Source organism: Propithecus coquereli, unplaced genomic scaffold (genome assembly GCF_000956105.1).
Source record: "Propithecus coquereli isolate 6110/MARCELLA unplaced genomic scaffold, Pcoq_1.0 Scaffold224, whole genome shotgun sequence".
In the NCBI taxonomy this organism is placed as follows: domain Eukaryota; kingdom Metazoa; phylum Chordata; class Mammalia; order Primates; family Indriidae; genus Propithecus; species Propithecus coquereli.
The window spans coordinates 1,104,450-1,125,970 of NW_012147634.1; the positions used below are offsets into that span (position 1 = coordinate 1,104,450).

General features: G+C 38.1%; 1 protein-coding gene across 1 annotated transcript in view; it reads right to left on the reverse strand.

Annotated features, from left to right (window-relative positions):
- Positions 1–21,521, reverse strand: part of FBN2 (fibrillin 2) — a 288,365-nt gene that overhangs the window by 133,158 nt on the left and 133,686 nt on the right. Inside the window, exons 9-11 of the mRNA XM_012645034.1 lie at positions 10,409–10,561; positions 8,714–8,947; positions 7,291–7,428 (exon numbers count right to left, since the gene is read on the reverse strand). Coding sequence (XP_012500488.1) covers positions 7,291–7,428; positions 8,714–8,947; positions 10,409–10,561 — 525 coding nt within the window. The remainder of the gene's footprint in view (positions 1–7,290; positions 7,429–8,713; positions 8,948–10,408; positions 10,562–21,521) is intronic.

The window sequence follows — 21,521 nt, forward strand, 5'->3', positions numbered from 1 at the left end:
TAGGTTTTGATAGCTTGTTTCTCCGTTATCATTTAGTTCGAAGAACTTCTTGATTTCCCTCTGTATTTCCTCCTTGACCCAGGAGTTAGTCAACAATAGATTGTTTAATTTCCATGACTTTGTGAGGTGGCAAGTATTTCTGTTGGAATTGAACCCTAATTTTAAGCCACTATGGTCCGAGAAAGTACACGGTATAATTTCTATTTTTCTGAATTTATTGCGGTCTGATTTGTGGCCTAGTATGTGGTCAATTTTGGAGAAAGTTCCATCGGCTGATGAGAAGAATGTAAATTCAGCTTTATTTGGGTGGAATGTTCTGTAGAGATCTGTCAGAGCCTTTTGTTCAAGAGTTCTGTTTAAGTCCATTATTTCTTTGCTTACTTTCTGTTTGGGAGATCTGTCCAGTTCATTCAGTCGGGTGTTGAAATCCCCTGGTATTATGGTGTTATTGTTTATCATGTTGTTTAGATCAGACAAGGTTTGCTTTATGTAACTGGGTGGTTGTGTACTGGGTGCATAGATATTAAGGATTGTAAACTCTTCTTGTTGGATCTTCCCTTTCACCAATATACAATGGCCACCTTTGTCTTTTTTTACTTTTGCTAGTTTAAAGCTTATGTTATCTGAGAATAGTATAGCTACCCCTGCTTTCTTTTGACTTTCATTTGCCTGGATAGTTTTCCATCCCTTGACCTTTAGTCTGAAGGCATCTTTGTGGGTTAGATGTGTTTCCTGTAGGCAGCAGATACTAGGCTTCTGGATTTTTATCCACTCTGCCAGCCTGTATCTTTTCAGAGGACAGTTCAGTCCATTTACATTTATTGAGAGGATTGAGATTTGTGGTAGATTTCCATTCATATTGTTGGGTGAAATCCTGTTGTTTTGTTTTGCTCCTTGAGCCATCATGAAGTCCACGTTCTAGGCTTTAACCTTTGAATGATTTTACTTTGAAGAGTGTCTATTGTGCTGTTCAGTATGTAATGCAGGACTGAGTACTTCCTGTAGGGCTGGTCTGGTCTTTGCAAAATCTATCAGTGATTGCTTGTCTGGGAAGGATTTTATTACTCCCTCGTAGATGAAGCTTAATTTTGCCAGATAAAGAATTCTGGGTTGGGCATTATTCTGTTTTAGAAGATTAAGGATAGGGACCCAGTCCCTTCTGGCTTGTAGGGTTTCAGATGAGAAATCAGCAGTTAGTCTGATCGGCTTTCCTTTATAGGTTATTTGTTGCTTTCGTCTCGCTGCTCGAAGAATTGCTTCTTTCGTATTTACTTTGGTCAGTCTAATAACTACGTGACTGTGGTGATTGCCTTTTCACATTGAGTCTCCCAGGAGTTCTGTGTGCTTCTTGTATCTGGATGTCCAGATTTCTGGCCAGGCCTGGCATATTTTCCTCCAGTATTCCATGAAATAAGTTTTCCAGCCCTTGAGTATCTTCTTCTTCTCTCTCTGGAAGACCAATGATCCTAAGGTTCTGTTTCTTTACATAATCCCACATATCTTGAAGGCTTTGGTCTTGTCTCTTGCTTCTGAGTTCTTTTTCTTCATCTGATTTGTTCAGCACGAAGACATTCTCTTCAAGCTCTGAGATTCTTTCCTCTGTCCATTCTGTTCTTGAGGCTTTCCATTGTATTTTGAAGTTCCCTGAATTCCTCCTTCATTGACAAAATTTCTGTTTGGTTTTTCCTTAGTATTTCAATTTCTTTGGAAAATTTCTCATTCATTTCCTCGATTGTTCTCGTGGTTTCTTTATGTTGGGATTGTATTTTCTCTTCAATTCCGTTGAGCTTCCTTACAATCCATAATCGGAATTCTTCCTCTGTCAGTTTAATCGTATCATGTACGTTGGTATCAGTTGATGGAGATCGAGTATTTTCTTTTTGAGGTGACTTTTCTGTCTGGTCTTTCATGTTTCCTGTGTTCTTTCCCTGATTCTTTCTTATCAGGCTACTTTGTCAAGGACTGGAAGTGCTATGACTGGTTTATTAACTTAATTCTGGGGCTCCAAAGGGATGTTCCTTGGTAGAGCTGAAGAGATGTGCACTGGTCTTGTGCTGTCTTCGTGGGGTTTTAGCCTGTTGGGTTATCACTGGCCTGTTGTCTGCTCCTTCTGCTTACGGAGATTAGTGAGTTTCTTTCCCTTGCTTAGCTTTCCAGGAGTTGGGTCACTTCTGTGTGTGTGACTCCACTATCGACAACTTGGTTGAGGTGGAAGGCACTGGGTTTAGCTATGAGGTTGCTCTCTCTTTTGTTGCTTGTATTTTGCGTGGAGGGGTCAGTCGTCAAGGTATTCCAGAACCTTTGTATTGAGCTCTAAAATCCCAAAAGGGACATACGAGAGCCTGAGTCTTTGGGAAATGTTTTGCCACTCCCAAAGGGCTACTTGAGCCTTGTTACCACTTTAGATGTGGTGATAAGAGCAGCAGGAATCGACGTGCCTGAGAAAGTATACTTCAGAAATTGCTTAATCTGTAGCTAGGAGAGAGCTGCTAATATGTTATTCAGGGCTCATTAGGCCCTCTTTCAGAGGAATTCCTAATGGGTGTCAGCTGGTGCAATTGCTAAGGACTCTGGTCGAGATTTTCCTTCCCAGACCACTAGCCCCTAAGATGACAACAGCCTGGGCACCAAGGACAAGCTTTTGTGTTATGGTCTTGTCAGATGATCAAAACTGATCAGCTGTATCACGTCAACAAACTGTCCCCTTTTGCTTAGATCCAAGGTCGTACAGATTCAGGCTAGTCCTATGGGGAAAGTATTTTTCTCCTTTCTCCCTACCTTCAGGGGCAGGCTCTGTCCTGGAGGGTTGTGGGAGGGGCCTTGGCTGAGATGTCGCAAGGCCCAGCCTGCAAAACGTCTTCTCTCATTTCTTTCCTCCTCTCAGGGCGGGTTTTGACCTGCCAGAGAGGGAGATAACCCCCCAGACTGGGGGAAGGGCACTTCCTGGGGCTACCTGGCATCTCAGCTCAGGAAGTGGCTACCCTTATTATTCCATCCCTTCAAGGGCAGAGTTGTCTAGTTGTTAAGAAGTACACACTTCAGGGCTGCTAGAGAAGCAGTGGGAACAATTTCCAACTCATTTTATGAGGCCATTATTACTATAAGATCAAAACCAGGCAAATACATAAGTAAAGAAAACTACACACCATTATCCTTCATCAACACAGATGCAAAAATTCTAAAAAAAATTGTAGCTAATCAAATCCAACAATTGTAAGAATAATACACCATGATCAAGAGAACTTATCCCAGAAATGCAAATAATTAACCACGTTAATAAACTAAAAATCCAAATGTTCATCTAATTAGAAGCAGAAAAAGCATTTTACAGACTCCAACATCTTAGATAAAATCTTTAGCACAGACTAGGAATAGGAAACTTCTTCTACCTGATAAATGACATCTTCAAAAACTATATAGCTAACATTATGCTTAATGGCAAAACACCAAATATTTTCCTTCTTTGACCATTGACAAGACAAGGATATTCAATCTCACTGCTTCTATTCAACACTTTCTGGAGTTTCTAACCAGAACAATAAAGCAACAAAATAAATAGAAGATATCCATATTTGAAAGGAGGAGTTAAATTGAAATAAAAAATATACCATTTATAACATCAAAAAATGAAATATTTAGGCATAATCTGATATAAGACAAGAAAGAACTATACACTGAAAGCTACAAAATATTTCTGAGAGAAATTAAAGAAGACCTAAATAAATGAAGAGATATATCTTGTTTTCATGGGTTCGAAAATACAATATGATTAGATGTAAATTTTCCTTAGACTGACCTATAAATTTAACACAGTCCCAATCAAAACTGCAGTAGGTTTTATTTTTGAAATTTTGGAAATTGACAAACTGATTCTAAAAGTCATATATTTACATACTATAAGAAATAAACTTCAATCCATACTTTATCCAATATAAAAAACTAACTCAAAATAAATCAAAGGCCTAAAACTAGAAAACTTCTAGAAGCAAACATGGATAAAATTGAAAAACCTGATCATACTAAGTATTGGCTAGGTTGTGGAGGAACTGATTTTTTCACTGCTGCTGGCAATGTAAAATAGTACACTTTGGAAAACATTTTGTTAGTTTCTTTAAAATCCAAATGCATTCCTATCATACAATCCAGCCATTCCATACCTAGGTATTTACCCAAGAAAAATAAAATATCCATACAAACAATTGTATGTTAATGTTGACAGGAGCTTTATTTGTAATAGCCAGAAACTGGAAACAACAAAAATGCCCATCGATGGGGGAATACGTAAATAAATATGGCATATGCGTACATTAAAATACTATCCATCAACAGAAATAAATCATTTATTCACAACACAGATGAATCACAGAATAATTATGCTGAGTAAAAGAAGCCAGATATAAAGGTGTGTGTAACATTACAATTTCATTTATATAAAATTATAGAAAATACAAACTAATGCATAGTGACTGAGCAGTGATTGCCTGGGGACAGGACAAGGGTTGCGGATGGAAGGAGAAGCAAGATGGGGAAATTAAAGAGGGGATACAGCAAATCTCGAAGGTGATGGGTATGTTCATTATGTTGATTGTGATCATGATTTCATTGGCATATGCACATATCAAAAGGTACCAAGCTGTATGCTTCAAATATATACCATTTATTGTATGTTGATTATACCTAATAAATCTGGTTTAAAAATCTGCACATCACTCCACAATGGTTAATTTAACAAACAACATGGCATTGTGTTTTGGGACTTAAAGGCTTTCTGGTGTCAACACCTATGCTATAAGGCATAGTTTCTGGCTCTCTGTGGCTATCTCACAGCACACCTTGAGAGCTTCAGCTTCCTGCTCAGTATTTTTTAGGAATAAATGCTTAGAACCCTTGCATTCTTCAACACAGGGTGCGTGGTCTGGGAAAATATTCAAGGAGTGGCATCTGGGACCAAAAATCCATTTGGAAAAACCAAGGCTCTTGATGAAGTTATAGTTGGCTTTTTCAGGCATGGGTTCAAAGTTGGGAGTATAAATCACAGCTTTGACTAGTGTCTGCAAATATGGGGTACATCTTGGGATCATGATTAACTTCTTTAAGACTTCAAACTAAGCAAGCACAAATGGCGACCCTAAACAGTATAGACAGCTGTAACTTTCAAAATCTTTAGAACTTCATATGGAGTGGGCTCTCTGTCTCACAACTTAGGCAGGGAGGAAGGCAGGTGTCACATGTTGATTTGCTTAACCCCACAGGGAAATTTCGTACTCGTCCCAGGTACTAATGCCACCTCTAACTACTGCAAACCCTCCTTCTGGTTTCGATGTCCTTCACTGCCTCTCTTCTCACCATGCCGCTACTGTACAGGTCATAGTTTGTGAGTGCAAATCAATTAAAATGGCATCTGGGGAATCCTAACTTCCAAGCCTATCACTGATTCTGTGGGAAAATATCTTGTGAGTTCCACACAACTCTCTCACTCTTAAACTTTTTATATATGACCTAGAAGAATGTTGGGGACTCAGCCATAAAGAGCCTTATAAATAAAGCAGCTGTTCTCAAGGTACGCTATGTGGCCCCTAGAGACCACTGAGATCCTTTCAGGAGGGTCCTTCATTCGAAATGACTTTCATAACCATATTAAGATGATATTTACCTTTTTCATCGTGCTAGCATTTGCATTGATAGTGCAAAAGCAAAGGTGGTGCCTTGGCACAAATTAACGCGGTGGCACCAAACTGTCCTAGCAGTCACTGCTGTGAACTCGGTGTATTTAAAAACAAAAATTTTTCACTAAAGAATATAATTAATGAAGCAGTAAAAATTAATAATATTAAAACTTGACTCTTGAGTTTACTTTTTTTTACTATCTCTATGACGAAGTGAACATTACATACTGCGGCTGACTGAAGTACCACGAGTGTCTCAAGGAAAAACATTTATGCAATTATCTGAGTCGTGTGCTAAACTAGTAGCTTTTTCCCCAGAATACTATTTTTGCTTGAAGAATGACTGACAGAAAAATTGCAGTTATTCAGATTTGGACAATGGCTGACATCTTCTTGAAAATAATAAAGTGAGGCTGTCACTTTAATGAAAACCATTGACCATATTTGATGTTAAACTTAAAATCCGAGCTTAAAAGTAACAGAATTCAGAAAGAGTATTCGCCACTGTGTGCCTGACAGTTTCCCAATATTTAAAGGAATTTCTAATGAGTTCAATGATGATATTACCAAATATGATTTTTTGATATTACATAGTGAAATACATCAACTTTGGAAAGATCTGCATAACACAGTGAACGAACATCCTTCAAACGACCAATGCATGTTACAAAGTCCATCCAAAGCACGAGACATCCCAATGGGTTTAATGTAACAGCATACAAAAAGTTTACTGACATGGTTTCAGATTCCGTATTGCAACTAAACTTTAAGAATTACTAATTGTTGAGTTTTAGTGGAGTATCAATAAATATTCACAATTATCTGAAGAGCCTATGAGATATTCTTCCCCTTTTCCAACTACATATCTGTTAGAGTATGGATTTTCATTGTATTCTTCAACCAAAACAACATATTGCAACAGCTTAAACACAGAAGCAGATATGGAATCCACCTGGCTTCTATTAAGGCAGACATTAAAGAGATTTGCAGAAACGCAAAACAATGACCTTTGTTTCAATACTTCTTATTTTAGAAAACACAGTTTTTCATAAAAATGTTACTTATGTTAACATACAATGGGTTTATCACTGTTATTTTTAAATGCACAAATAAATGTCTAAAAATTTTCAACTTTAATTTCTAATAAGGTAATTATTGATAGATACAATCAATAATTTTTAAGTGTTTAAATGGGGCTGAGACCAAAACATTTGAAAACTACTGCACTAGAGTATTAGATTTCAGTAACCCACTGGTGTCTTGTCATCTTTTAAAAATGGATTCAGGCTCTATAAATCATTTTCAAAATATGTGTATGGTTATATAGATTCCTTTTAATCTCTATATTAAGAGTAAGAAATTCTAAGAAGGCAGGAAAGAGACAATCAGAGATAGAAATCACAGTATTTCGGACCTGAAAGGGTGAGAAATTTTTGAATTAAAATTCTAGCTCAGCTTAGCTTAAGGGGGGCATACTGAATAGCATATTCATACAGGAGAGAGAGCGTGGAAATTAGCTTTCCTTTAAGATTTTTTTAAAAAATAATATTCAGGTCCAATTTGATCCTGTAGTCCAGCATCTACTACAAAACTAAGAAGGATTATTAAAGAATCATGAACTTACCTACACAATCTCCATTTGCATCCTGCTTATAACCCATGTTGCATTCGCATCGGTAGCTAGAAACAGTAGGTATGCAGCGTCCATTTAAACAAAGATTAGCATGATGCTTACAGATATCTATTGTCTGGTTCAGAATTGCTAAGGAAAATTAAAGCACAAGTAATATTTAATCATTATGACATGCAGAGTTCATTTTTAAAAAGGATATTTAATAGTAAATTAATCAGATGTATACCAGAAGCCCACATTATTCTATAGTTCACTAAAACTTCAAAGTGGAGGATCTAAAAACTATTCTTTCTTTTTTTTTTTTTTTGAGACAGAGTCTTGCTCTATTGCCCGGGCTAGAGTGCCGTGGCATCAGGCTAGCTCACAGCAACCTCAAACTCCTGAGTTAAAGCGATCCTTCTGCCTCAGCCTTCCGAGTAGCTGGGACTACAGGCATGCGCCACCATGCCCGGCTAATTTTTATATATATATTTTTAGTTGTCCAGATCATTTCTTTCTATTTTTTAGTGGAGACGGGGTCTTGCTCTTGCTCAGGCTGGTCTCGAACTCCTGACCTGGAGCGATCCACCTGCCTCGGCCTCCCAGAGTGCTAGGATTACAGGTGTGAGCCACCGTGCCCGGTCTCTAAAAAGTATTCTTGAGACATATGGTTGTAACTTGCATTTGTTAAGTTACACATCTGGAAACTTTGCCCATAATGATGTCTTTTTACAATTTCAGGAATGTTCTACCTTACATTTGAGTGCTCTCCATTTCTTTTTTGTAACTGAGCTGAATATTCAGATATAGTAATAGGAAATATGCCAAAAAGAATAAACATAACACTGTGGGACATTATTAAATATTATTAGCAAGAGAAGTGGTTTTGAAAAGAATGAACTAAAATGTGAAGTACATGAATGCCAATTCTGGTCTGTAGCCCATGGTTTTCAATTTCTTAAGCAATTTAACAAAAAAGGGTTAGGAAAGGAAAGATATGTGTATTACAATATTTGGATCAGCACAGAGCAACACATTCAGTTTATCTCAGTTGAGAAATGGTTCTGGAAAATAATTCAAGTGGTGCATGGATTGGGCAGCTGCAAATGGCCAAATGCAATACACGGGAACCAAAACATCCTTTTTTGATGGCGTCAATTGGATTGGAATAGTACAGGGCTCTCATTTGTATTTTCAAAGAAAGCCTGGGTCACACATTCTTTTCTCCAATTTAGCAGAAAGTTTATAAGACAGAAAAATAACATTTTCCTACTACATTTTCCTAAATTTAGTATTACTACATTTCAGACCCTGTACTAGGTTTGCACACACACTTGGATGCACACACACCCCTTTTGAAAAGTAAAAAATGTTAGATATCGCAATATCACTGACGCAGAAAACTAAGGCGTCCAAAGGGAAAGTGGCCACTTACTTAGTCCAGTGATGATGGGCCCCTGTCCCCCGGCCCCCACACCAGCTCCCCCAACGCCAGGAGAAAAGCCGTTGCCTCCGGGGATGGGGATAAAGCCTGTCCCTCCTGGGCCATAGCCATTGCCATTGCCACTTGGAGCAAAGCCATTCCCCCCAGCGCCTCCAGGTCTGGAACCAGCACTCCCTGGAATTCCTCCCATGGGAAGTCCATCCATGCAAAGCCTACGATATTCCTCTAGAAGAAAAGAAAGTTTAGTTAAACACAAATGGATGTCTTTCTGCATAATAAAAGCAATCAGTAGGTTGTAATAGATGATTCTGGATTACCTGTAATACACAATATGAATAAGTAGGTTGCTAGCTTGATAAATGTTTTCAATGCTGGCAGTAGCAGGGAAAAGGTACAGACGTTTCAGAAAAAATTTAAAACCTATATGCCACATTATTTTAACTGAGCTGTAGAAGCAAAGAATCGTTTATATGTGCATTTTTATTTTATGCCCTGAAGTGCAACTCATAAAATTCCAGATATAACTGTGAATGCAAGAAATTTACTTCAATGGATGAAAATTAAAGCTTTAGGTAATTCATTTTATATATCTGGTTTCACTTGAATCCTCATCAGTATTACACTTATACATTTTTCCTATCTCTTTTCTTTAAGAAATTAGATATTAATACAGCTCCAGAATAGTATTTTTTTCCTAATGTGGATTTTAATAGCAGACAATATATAGTAAGCTTTTAAATTTATTCCTTATTTTTCCAGGTACCAAAGTTGGGTGAAGAGAAGCAAGAATATAGCGACTGCCTTATTTCTTAACTGTTTGCAGAATTAGGGCAGTATGTCAAAAGAAATAAAAATTATTAATTATACATTACCAGTGGAGCTATGAGGTTCCAAAATTATTTATGAGGTGTTAACTCTACTTTTTTTTTTAACTCATAGATTTTGGTGTTTTATGACTTAGAGATTTTGAAAGAATGAAGAGTATTTCTCCATAACAGTATATACTGGCATATATCTTTATATTTCAAAAATTTAATTATTTTTCATGATTTTAATTCAGTATGAAAATGATAACATACGATATCAAAATATCTTTATGTGATAAACATTAATTGTACTTTACTATTTATATTACACATAATAAGAGGAGCTACTTTCTCATTCATCCTCGAGTAATTTCCCAATATAGTCTCATTTCCACGGCAGCTAATAGAGCGGAGTGAATGAGAAGTACTCTCCTACCGTCGTATTATTAATTTTCAAGGTCATGAGAAAAGAGAAGAAATATCTTCAAGGACCGGGACACCATAAACTGAGGGTATTCCTGAAATAAAGTATAAATGACGGCAGAACTTTTGTTATTCAAAGATATTCAAGCTCTGGAATGAAAGATCAGGAGGTTTAAAAACTGAATTGAAATACTGATATTTAACATAATCTTTTAAAATACTTGCACAAAAACAAGTCGATCAGCTTTCAGTGATTTGTCTGATATTAGTAAGTTCAGTATCATCAAAACTGATCTCAGATAAACAATGCCACCCTCCCCCACAGAACACCCGAGTCACGGTGAAGAAACGAACGGAACACAAACATGAACTGTCTTCGAGGGGAAGGACAAACGACGTCGCTGTCACCATTGGCTACCAGTGTCTACCCTGGGGAGACCAGCCGCCGGCCACTCACCGGAACCTCTGGCGGGACAGGCCTCGGGGAGGGTCCCGACGCCCCAGCAGCGGCCGGGCTCGCAGCAGCACTGCGTCCGCGTCGTCCGGCCCGGGAGCTCCTGCGCGCAGCGGCCGTTCACCAGGCCCGAGAAACACACGCCTGTTCTCTGATCTGCACGTGTCGACACGAAACAGAAGATACGGCACAATTACCTCGGGTTCTTACAGCAATCATTCCCCACAGCGGAAGGGAGGAGCTGAAGTGAGTTATTTTAATCTCTGTTATATCTATTCATTCCTTTATTCTCGTAATGTCTATGCAGTTGTTCATTCCTTTCCTCCTTCAGTCAGCGCACGTGCATGAAGCGCCTATTCTGTGCCATATCCCAGGCACACAAGGCGTGAGGGCCCGGCGCAGGTGTGCGGGCGACCTGCGGGGGGCGCATTCAGGCAGACGTGGAGCGTAAGGGACACCAACGCCAGCGCCAATCCCCGGCCAACCCGGAGAAGCGCGCTGCGTGCCAGCGAGCGTCTGTGGCCGTGTGTCACCCGGCAGTATCCGACTGATCCAGGGGCTGTTTCAGAAAGGCTGATCAGAGGCAGCTCGAGGCAGTGACATCTGAAGAAGACTTGACTAAAATGACAGCTCGAGCCACGAAGTGTCTGAGGAAAGAGCAGCTTTTGAGAAGGGAGAGAACGCGCTGGTGGGTGTGAAGAACGAGGGGCCGGCGTGCCTAGAGAAGAGCACGGAAAAGGAAGAGTGGAAAACCACGAGCCGAGAGCGAGCAAAGCCTCTCAGGCGTAGCCCCGCCGGCCATTTGCGAAGGGCTGTGGGGCTTTATTCGGATTTGGAGCGGAGTCTAACACGGGTTGTGCATGATTACAATTAGAGAAGAGACAATGGTTTACATTTTTAGGAAGATCTCTTCGCTCTGAGAACTCACAGCAGTGAGAGCACAAAGGCCAGTGAAGAGGACACTGAGGACATTCTGGTGAGAGACGGGGGTGGCTCTGATGAGGGTGGCAGCAGTGAAGACGACGACAGCAAGCAGACAGCAGACACGTTTTGAAGGTACAGCCAACGGGAACTTGCTTGGGTGTGGGGAATGAGGGAAAGTGTTGGACATTTCCTGTGACTTGTACAGCTGAGAAGGGGATGACCAGGGAAGAAATAGGCCCAGAGGACACAAGACAAGACTCGCTTTAAAACACGTTACATTGAGCATGTTGAATAAGTGAGCCTGGAATGCAGCAATCCTCAGGCTGAAGACGTGTATCCTGTAAGCTGTCAGCGGATATCCACTGTTCTAAGCCACGAAGCTGGATGAGACATTTTCAAGAACTAGGGGCAACCGATTACGCAGATGAGGTACCATGAGGTAAAGTAAGGTGAGGACTCAGAAGTAACCACTCAGTTTGGCAGGACTGCTACGGTAAGGAATCTGCATCACCCTGCAGGATTTGGGTAGGGAAGTGACATAATCAAATAGACTGCAACAGAGGTCTGGCAGCAGCGTAGAGAATGTATCAAAACAGCAGACAAAGGGTAAAAGACAAGTTATGATGATTACAAAAGACTGCATAAAATGCAGAATTGCATAGTGATAAAATATCAATCTCATCTGTAAACTCTGTGGGTTTATTAACTGAAACTGCCTTTATCCTAACCAATGGAAAAAACTGTGACCTTAGTTAACTTTTATCAACATGCTCTCAAAGAAGTTTTTGTTTATAAATACAAGAAAGATGTACTACAATCATCAGGAGCTACCTATCAATAATGAAGATGAAACTATCAATTGCAAATAATTCCATTAATAGGTAAAGTTAAAATTCTTAGCACTGGATACAGAGTTTAAATTAAATACACTATTTCCTCAAATGGTCCACAGTATGCCTCAGGTTGCCCCTAAGCTATCATGAAATAAATGAGCTGGCTTTAAGATACTCCACGTAAAAATCAGAACACCTTCTTCCATTTGTAAAAAAAGACCTCAGTATGCCTAAAAACAAAACAGCAACTGTGATTCATGTATGTATATTTAAAGGCACTGCAGACATTTAAAAAACTTCAGAGTTGGGCTTGGATAGGCTGTCATTGGGAATAATTTCACAGGTACATACTAGTCCTAAGAATGATCTAGGGAAAAAATTTTTGGAATATTCATTCTAGGAACCCAAAGTATCATATTCCTAGATTTACTCAATAGTTACACTCCTCAAGAAAAAGATATAAATTAAGAAAATCCCAAACTCTTAACACTAGTTATTAATGTTACAAAACACAACCAGTGCTACATGGTAGGATAATTATATTTATCTCCGCAAGGAGGAGGTCGTAGCATAACGTTTGAACAAAAACAACCATGGTCTTGAGTCAGGAGACATAGGTTTACATCCAAATATTATTAACTGTTTGATTATGTAACTATATTTAACTCTTCTTCCTTAAGGAACAGGGTTGCTAGGAGAATGAAATCAAACAATATATGTTCTGTTTCTTGCAGAATGGTGAATTGGTTATGCTGACTGTCCCTGCAAATGAAAATGTCCTGGATAAAATATGAAAAAATGTAAAAGAAATAAATTATCCAGCAGCATGAAAGGAAAAATGAAATTTTTAACAAATGAGGTAAAAATGGGAATCTTCAGAGGTAAGTGTGAAGTCAGGAATCACCTTTAGGCTTCTATTAAACTCTAGAGACTCTAAATTTTAATTCTGATAGTTTCAAAGGGCTCAGGGCAAAAGAGATAAAAAACTGAGATTCCACTCCCTCCTAATACATAACAGGAAACTTCCTCACAAAGTAGGGGTTCCAAAGAGCTATACCTTAGCATATGCGTAATGTAGGGAGGCAACTAAGAAACTTCCCTGTCTCTGCCTTGATGCTGTATGGAGGAAAAAGGAAGGTCTCTCCTGAGAATCTGTAACCACGAGTTCTTCTTCACATAAACAGCTTTGATGTCTCAATTCCTACTAGGTTTTTCATCTGAAAAATTTCAAAGGAAGAATATAATGTAAAGAGGTTCTCAGGCAGGGATACTCCAAGCAACTTGCAAAAGCAAATATGAATAGAGGACTTAGTATTAATGAAAGTCTCAAAGGATTCCCACAGATAAATTTCCAAGAAAAAGGAGCTGCTAACAGGAAAATAAATATTAATAATAACACACAAAGAAACAACAGTCCATGAACAAATATTAGTTGAATAAACAGTGTATTTCTAATACGGAAATGGTTAGACCAATTCTGACAATTATGAATTATTTAAAATTATTAATAATTAAAAATTAATAACTAAATTCTATGTGATATGTTTAAAGCAACTGAAGTCTGAAGATATGAACAGGCGAAAAGCCCATAAACAATGAAAAAAGACTTAAAGGAGCTCAATGTAACTTCTATAAACAAAAATTATCATAATTGAAATAAAGTATCTGATGAACATATTAATCAAGTACATTGCACATAGGTGATGAGAGAACTACTGAGCTAATAAATATATATGAATATATTATCTTCAATGTAGCTCAGAGAGAAAAAGAAATTGAAATGTTAAAAAGAGGGTAAGAAGGTGAGAATGAAAAGCTAACATACCTGTACTCTTTATCTAAGAAGAGTACTGGAAAGAGTAATAAGCAGAATGGGAAAGAGGCAATATTCAGCAGATACTATCTTAGAACTTTCTAGCAATGTTGTAAGACAACCTCAGATCTAGGAAGTCCAATAAAGCCAAAGTAGGATATATAAAAAGGAATCCACAACTAGCCATATCACTGTGAAACAGCAGAACTACAAAGAAAAACATCTTAAAAATGGGAGGAAAGGCAAGAGAGATTATCTGCTAAGGAATGGTATTTTTTTTTTTCAAATTAATTGCTGACTTCTCAGTAGCACCAATGGATGCAGGAACACTATGGAATAGTATCTCAGTACACTCTGATAAAATAGCTGTCGACCTAAAACTCTGTATTGTTGTACTGTGATAAAGCATGTTTTCATAGCGCAAGTTAAGGTCATTTTCAAGAAAACAAAAAGTGAGTTTTCTACCAAAAGGTTTTTACTAAAGAAAATTTTGGAAGAGGTTCTTTGGGCAAAAGAAAAAGGATTCCCGTGGGAGGTTTGAGATGCACAAAGGAATAATGAGCAAATATTATTATTAAGTATGTGAGTAAATCTAAATAAGCACTAACATATTAAACAGTAATGATTAATTTGTCAAATATAGAGTGTGGCAATAGTCTCGACTTTTAAGAAGTTCATAGGGAAAGATCAAAGTTTTTTCATTTTAATATTCTTTTATTATTTAGATGTGGGTAAAAATACAGGTTAATTTTAGACTTTAGTTTACATATGCATCTTAAAACATCTAGGATAGCCAATAAAACTACAAAAATAAAGAAAATAACTTCTTTATATAATTTATGTAACTTCTAGAGGAAAAAGAATAGAGTTTGTGATGTGGGAGGCTTGAATAAATCCAAAAGAAAACAAGAGGGAAAAAGTACAAAAAAGCAAGATCAGTATGAAGCACAGAGAAGATGGTAGAATTAAAAACAAATATATCAGTATTATAATAAACACAAATGGATTTATATCTCAATTGAAATGACAAAAATTTACAGACTGTGCAAAAATTAAAAAAATCAGATTTAGGCTGTTTTAAAAAGACATTTAAAACATAAGGATATGGAAAGATTAAGAGGAAAAATATACAATAGGTATATACTTAAACCCTACATTCCTACTCACAAAATGTGATTAAAAAAATGAGATATAAAATAGACCAGGAGAAAAATTTAGGAATAGACCAAGAATAAAGAAACAATTTTATAAACTCAATACACAGTAGAAAAGGTTCAATTCACCAGGAAAATATGACACTTTTAAACAATTATCACTTCATAGCATCAGATTATACAAAACAAAGACTTACAAAACGACATGGAGAAACTGAGAAATCTACCACCATAGTGGGATATTTACACAACTCTTTCAGTAACAGAGTAGACAAAATTCTGTAGGCATAGAGAAAATTTGAACAGTACTGTTAACAAGTTTGATCTAATGGATAAATCTAGAATCTAACACCCACCAATTGGAGAAAATTTTCAAGTCCACATGGAGAATTTACAAAAATTAATCATTCGCTAAGCCATAAAGCAAATACTGTACCAGAATATTTCCAAGGATTGGTATCATCTGATTACATTCTCTGACCACAATGTACGTAATGAAGTTGGAAATCAATACAAAAGAAACCAAGAAAACCCCATACACTTTTGAAGAACTCATGGGCCAAACACAATATCACATTGAAAATAAGGTAATATGTATAAAACTGCCAAGCACAACATAGCAGGTACTCATCAGGAATCCATTCTATACCAGTCTCCGACTTTGGGAGTCTATAATGATATTGGGAGGGGTTCACAAATCCATATTTACACTGAATGTCACAATATACGGTCATTACTATGATTCACATTTATGATTATGCCACCATAACTAATAAAATCCACATTCATTTAAAATTATTACTAAATACCCAGTAGCATTTTCATTACCTATTTTCTCAAAGATACGAAATTATCATCACATGGGGATCTGAAAAACATTTTTGATGTCAAAGAGGGCTCTTTAAATAAAAAAAAGTTAATAAACACTATTCTACACAGTTTGGAAACCTCCTGAAGGAAACTGAGTCACAGGTGAGAGGGTGGAGAGGCACCAAGAGAGGAGTGGAAAGTAAATCATAGTTTTTTTATGGAAAAATTTTTATGAAATTCCACAATTAGTCTCTTCTAACAACAATAGGGAAGAGTCAAGCTCCACTCCCTTGAGCCAAAACATACCAGATGAGATACAGACTGGTGTGATGTCTCATAGTTAAGGTCCCCAAAAAGGTATATTTCAAAGCAAATCAGTGGTTAGGAGTTACACCCTTTCCTTTGTGTGTATGAGATTTCATGGCCCTTAGAAAGCATCGTGTTAAAAAATGACCATGTAAAAGAATATTTGGAATAACAAAGGGGCACCTTATAGAAATAGGAGTTGTCCAGGCACACCATCCCTCGAAACAGGGAATTATTAGGGACAAAGGCGGATGAAAGGCTATAAAACAAAATCCTTCTAATGCTTGGCATGTGTTTAACTGTAGGACTGATATATCACAAGTAATGAAGACAAGCCCATTCCTTTAATCATTTCCTATCATCCTCACTACATTTCCTGAACAAGGTTTATAAGGAGTCTTATTTACAGCCATGCTGAGAAACAAGAAGCAATTCATCCCCTCTGATTAAAATATAAATCTATCTTGAAACAAAATAACGGTACACTTATCAGAGTTTGTTTCATGGCTTGACATTTAGTCTAAACTTGATTTAAGAAAACTAATGGTTAATTATACAATGTGATGAAAACTTAGTAAAAGTTGGGGATTGTATCATGAAATAAATATGTCTCCTGTTGAATGAGCTTTGCTCATTAAAAAAATAAGGGGTTCAGCCAGAATACACTGAGGAGGTTAGCCTGGGTCAGAACACTAGTGATAGCTGGTGTTCCATAAATAGCAGCGTTTGTCTCGGGCTTTGTCCCCTGATATTGGATGCCTGCACCCACCTCTTTGATGGTCTGGTTCCAGCCTGGGTTCCCCTTGATTAATCCTGCGGATTCTTACTATTCCTAAAACATTCTCATGTTTATATTATTCAAGAGTAACTAGAACTAGGAGCACTGAAAAACTGGATGACTGTAGCTCCCAGATTTACTTCTGCCTTTAAAATAGTGATGTGATTCTTCCTCATGTCTTAACCTTCTCTTTCTAGGAGACTATTTCTTAGTTAACACTGGTATCCCTGTTCCACCCTGTTCCACCAGTAGCCTTTACATGATTCTAAAGTTAAAACTAAAACACTATTCACTATACTGTTTCATTCCTGCTTCCCCTCTAGTTTTTAGTTAAATATGCTTAGGAGTTTTGGGTTCTCCTTCAAGTGTTTTGTTGCAAATGCACACAGGCATATGCAATCCGCACCAACGTTACATGGAGTGCTGCATGATACATAAACAATTCTCCACCTTGGTCTTTTTAAAGAAACATTGTCCTGGCCATCACTGTGTCATTGTCATGAAGATCTTCCTCATTTATTCTAAATCCCACTGATTTTTGTTTCTGTCCTGCTCAAAAATCTGGATGGGCTCTCAATGTCCTACAGACCAACCTGCAACTCCTTAGCATGGCAGTTAGTAACCTTACCAATAGAATTTTAATCTCGACTCATCTTCCTAATTTTATTTCAACGATTCTCTGACTCAGCCCTGTTTCTCAGCCAAGCTCTTCTCACCACCTCCCGAGCCCAGGCAGACGTTTTCAGCATCTGCAATCCTGCTCACACCACGCTCCTCGCATGGCACACCGTACGCCTCCCGTCTACGTAGTTCCCACCCCTTTTCTGAGGTCTACACCAGTGTTCATCTCCTCAGTGATTTTAACTATAACAATCAGGTTTTTCTTTTTGACTGATGGCATCTATTACCTAAAAAATTATTTAGCAATTAATCACTGACTTAAACGTTCTCCATTATTATTACTATAATGCTTTTTTCACGTTATGTTTTCAGTTATATTTTTTCCCCAAGAATACTCCATGGCAATATTGTGCACTGAAACATTTGGAAAGCTCAAGAAAATGCACTAGGATGTTGTGGCACCATCATCATTGTTATTAAGTATTTCTAAACGCTTAATCCCACTGTCTGAATCTAACTAGCTCCTGACTATCATTTTCGACTTCCCCCGGTTAGGGTCGTTTCTCACTGTGTGCACAATAAGGCAGGCACGTTATCCTGCATGAAGGGCTTGCTCACTGCTGCCGTTCAATGTATTGTTTACTTACTGCTGGCTCCATTCGACTGTGCCCGTCTTACAATGTGGAAATTAGGTATTAATAATGCCATGGATATTATTATAACAGTGAATTCCAAAATGACATAAGGTTCATTAAGCAGTGCTATTAAAAATGGTTTTTAAGAAAAAGATTATTAGGTATGCTTAAACTCTTTTTTAGAACTGGCATATGTTAGTACTTTGTGTTAAAAAAGAAAGTTCTTTCCTGGATATTTAAAAACTTGATTAAATACATTAGGTAAAATTAAATCAGAAATTTGATTTTTATATTTAGCATACAATAAAATGGGAAAACTATCCTATTTTATATTAATAATTAAAATGCCCTGTTAAACTCTCCTGCCATATGAAACTATTTTCCTACACATAAAAGAAAATGGATCAAGTTTATTGATACTTTATAATGTAGTTAGTATACACTCAGGATAACTAAAATAAGGAATTAGGGCAACATTCAGCATATGCCACCCTCAAAATAAAGCTGCAGATAACATGCTGTTTTATATTATAAAAAAAAGCTTTGAGTGCCTCCAACTCATTATTGTTAGCATATATGCGGTTACAAAGTAAATAGCACAGAAATATCTATGACACATATAATTCAATCATAAATAAATTCAATCTAAGAAAATATAGACTCAGATTTTTAAAAATCAAAGATCTCCTACACATTAAAATGTTAAGTTTATTTTTTCTCATATATGGAAAACACATACTTATTCCAAATGTAACATAGTTATTCAAAAAGTTTTTAAGCTGTTTACTTAATTTTAACATTGGTTTTGTAATTTTGGAGTCATTCTTCCCACTCTGAGAATTTCTATGTTTCTAAGGGTCAGGATGCTGACACTGAAATGACGGGGACTCCTGGCTAGCGTAGGATGCAGCTTTCTGGAGCTCAAGCTTGCTCCAGGATCACATCAGTGCCACAACGCCATGTCCAACAAGACACCAAACGATGCAAGTGGTTATAACCAACATGAAGTTGCTACATTCAAGATTATCTCATTCATCCCTCTGTTGGTTTTCCTATTCATTCAGAAAAGATTTACTGAGCACAAACTTTCATGCAAGACACGTACTAGGTAAGGCCCAAGGTCCATGAAGCTGTATAAGGCAGTACCTAATGGAGCTCACAGTCTGGCCAGTGAGCAAAGCACGAGTACCTATGACAGTGTCGGCAGCCCTAACATGCAGGAAAGGAAAACAGGTTATGGCAGGAGCTGATCGATTTTGCCCAAGAAGAAAATGTAGTTTAGGTGGAATGGCTACAAAGAAAAGTGATACGAAACTTGGGACATAAAGGATGAGTTAGGTTTTAATGAGCAAAGAAGGGGAAATTCAAGATGATTCAGGCAGAGGGGTATCATGGGCAAAGGCATGGCAGTGTGGCTTTAAATGAATCAACCTACTGTGCGCAGTGATCTAACTGGCAACGGTGACCCTCAAAATAGTTAATTTGCTCAGTTTTACAGACTTGATATTTCACCAAAAATCATTTACCTAATGGGAGATTTCTATCTGCTCAATTCATCTACAAAACACAAACAATTTTTGATGTCACTGCAGATGGATTTTTTAAATTTCTTTTTTGGAGACTTGGTTGTTAGTGTATAGGAATGCTACTAATTTTTGCAGGTTGATTTTGTATTCTAAAACTTTGCAGTGGCTGTTTATAAGTTCTAAGTTTCTGTGTGTGTGTTTAGTCTTTACAATTTTTTATATATGTTGTCTTGCCATCTGTAAACAGAGACAGTTTAAATTCTTACTTTCTGATTTAGATGTCTTTTATTTCTATTTCTTGCCTAATTGTTCCAGGTAGGATTTCCAGTACTATGTTGAACAGAAGTAGTGAAAGTGGGCATCCTTCACGTTCCTGATCCTGGAAAAGCTTTCAGTTTTTCACTGTTGACTATGAGGTTAGCTGCAATCTTGTCATATATGGCCTTTATTGTATAGAGGTAAATTCCTTCTGTATTTAACTTGTTGAATTTTTATCACAAAAATATGCTGAATTTTGTCACATGATTTCTCTGCATCTGTTGAGATGATCATTCTTGGGAATAAATTTAATTAAGAAGGTAAAAAATCGAAGACTGTCCCGGCAGAAGGGTACAAGGTTGGACTGAAGAGAACAGAAAACAATTGAGGCTCAGGTGTGGATCACACGGAGAGACAGCAGAGGTGCCCAGGGACCCCACTGAGAAGGGCTGCAAAGCTGAGAAAGAGGAAGAAGAGAGAAGAGAGGACAGCAGTGCAGACCAAATCCAGAGAGGCCCGGGACCCAGTGAAAGGGTAAGGGGGCTCCCCTCCCCCATGTGGGTGACTCAGGCAAGCAGCGGGACACAAAACTCTCATCCCCGTGGGAGAGTGCCACGAGAAACCAGAGAGCTGGCATTCTTACACCTAGACACCTCCTCCTCTGCACCTCCTACATTCCTGGCATCAAAGTAATTTTGGCTCAAGCTGGCTTGTGGCCACTGCCTCCCCCAACCCCATAGAGACTGCGAGAGTGCTCTGTGCTGAGAAGCCTGTTTCTCAGTGGTGGGGGCACCTTCCTGGCCGAGTAGGCCACTGAGTGGGGAGCTGCCACAGTGGCGTTTTGCAGGATTGCCCACTGGCGGCTTGGACAGGAGGGCAGGACCCCAGGTCATGAGAGCGGTGCAGGAAGACCACAGCCCCTCGCCGCCCCCGTCCAACAACCACGAGAGTGCTTAGTTCTGAGAGGCCTGTTTCTCTGCAGTGGGAGCATATGCCTGGCCTAGCCCACCACTGAGAGCAGAGCTGCTGCAGTAGCATAACCCGAGAGGTTCATCAAACCTGCTAAAGAACCCTAGAGGAAACTCAGGATGAGCACTCCTCTCCCTGGCACCGTCAGGAACCAATCTTCAGAGACAGGTCCATAAGCCAGCCATAGCATGCTTAGCTCTCAGTTGAGAGGCCTGATGAGAAGGAACCAGTGAAAGAACCCTGGAACTATGAAAAATCAAAGCAAAACGACACCCGCAAAAGAAAACAGTAACTCCTTCCCAATGGATACCAACCTAAACAAAAAGATTAAAATGACAGATAAAGAATTTTGAATATGAATTTCAAGGAAGCTCAATGAAATACAAGAGAAAATAGACACTCAAAACAAAGAAGTTACAAAAACAATGCCAGAAGTGAATGAAAAATTTGTTAAAGAAATCGAATTATTAAAGAAAAAACAAACAAAAT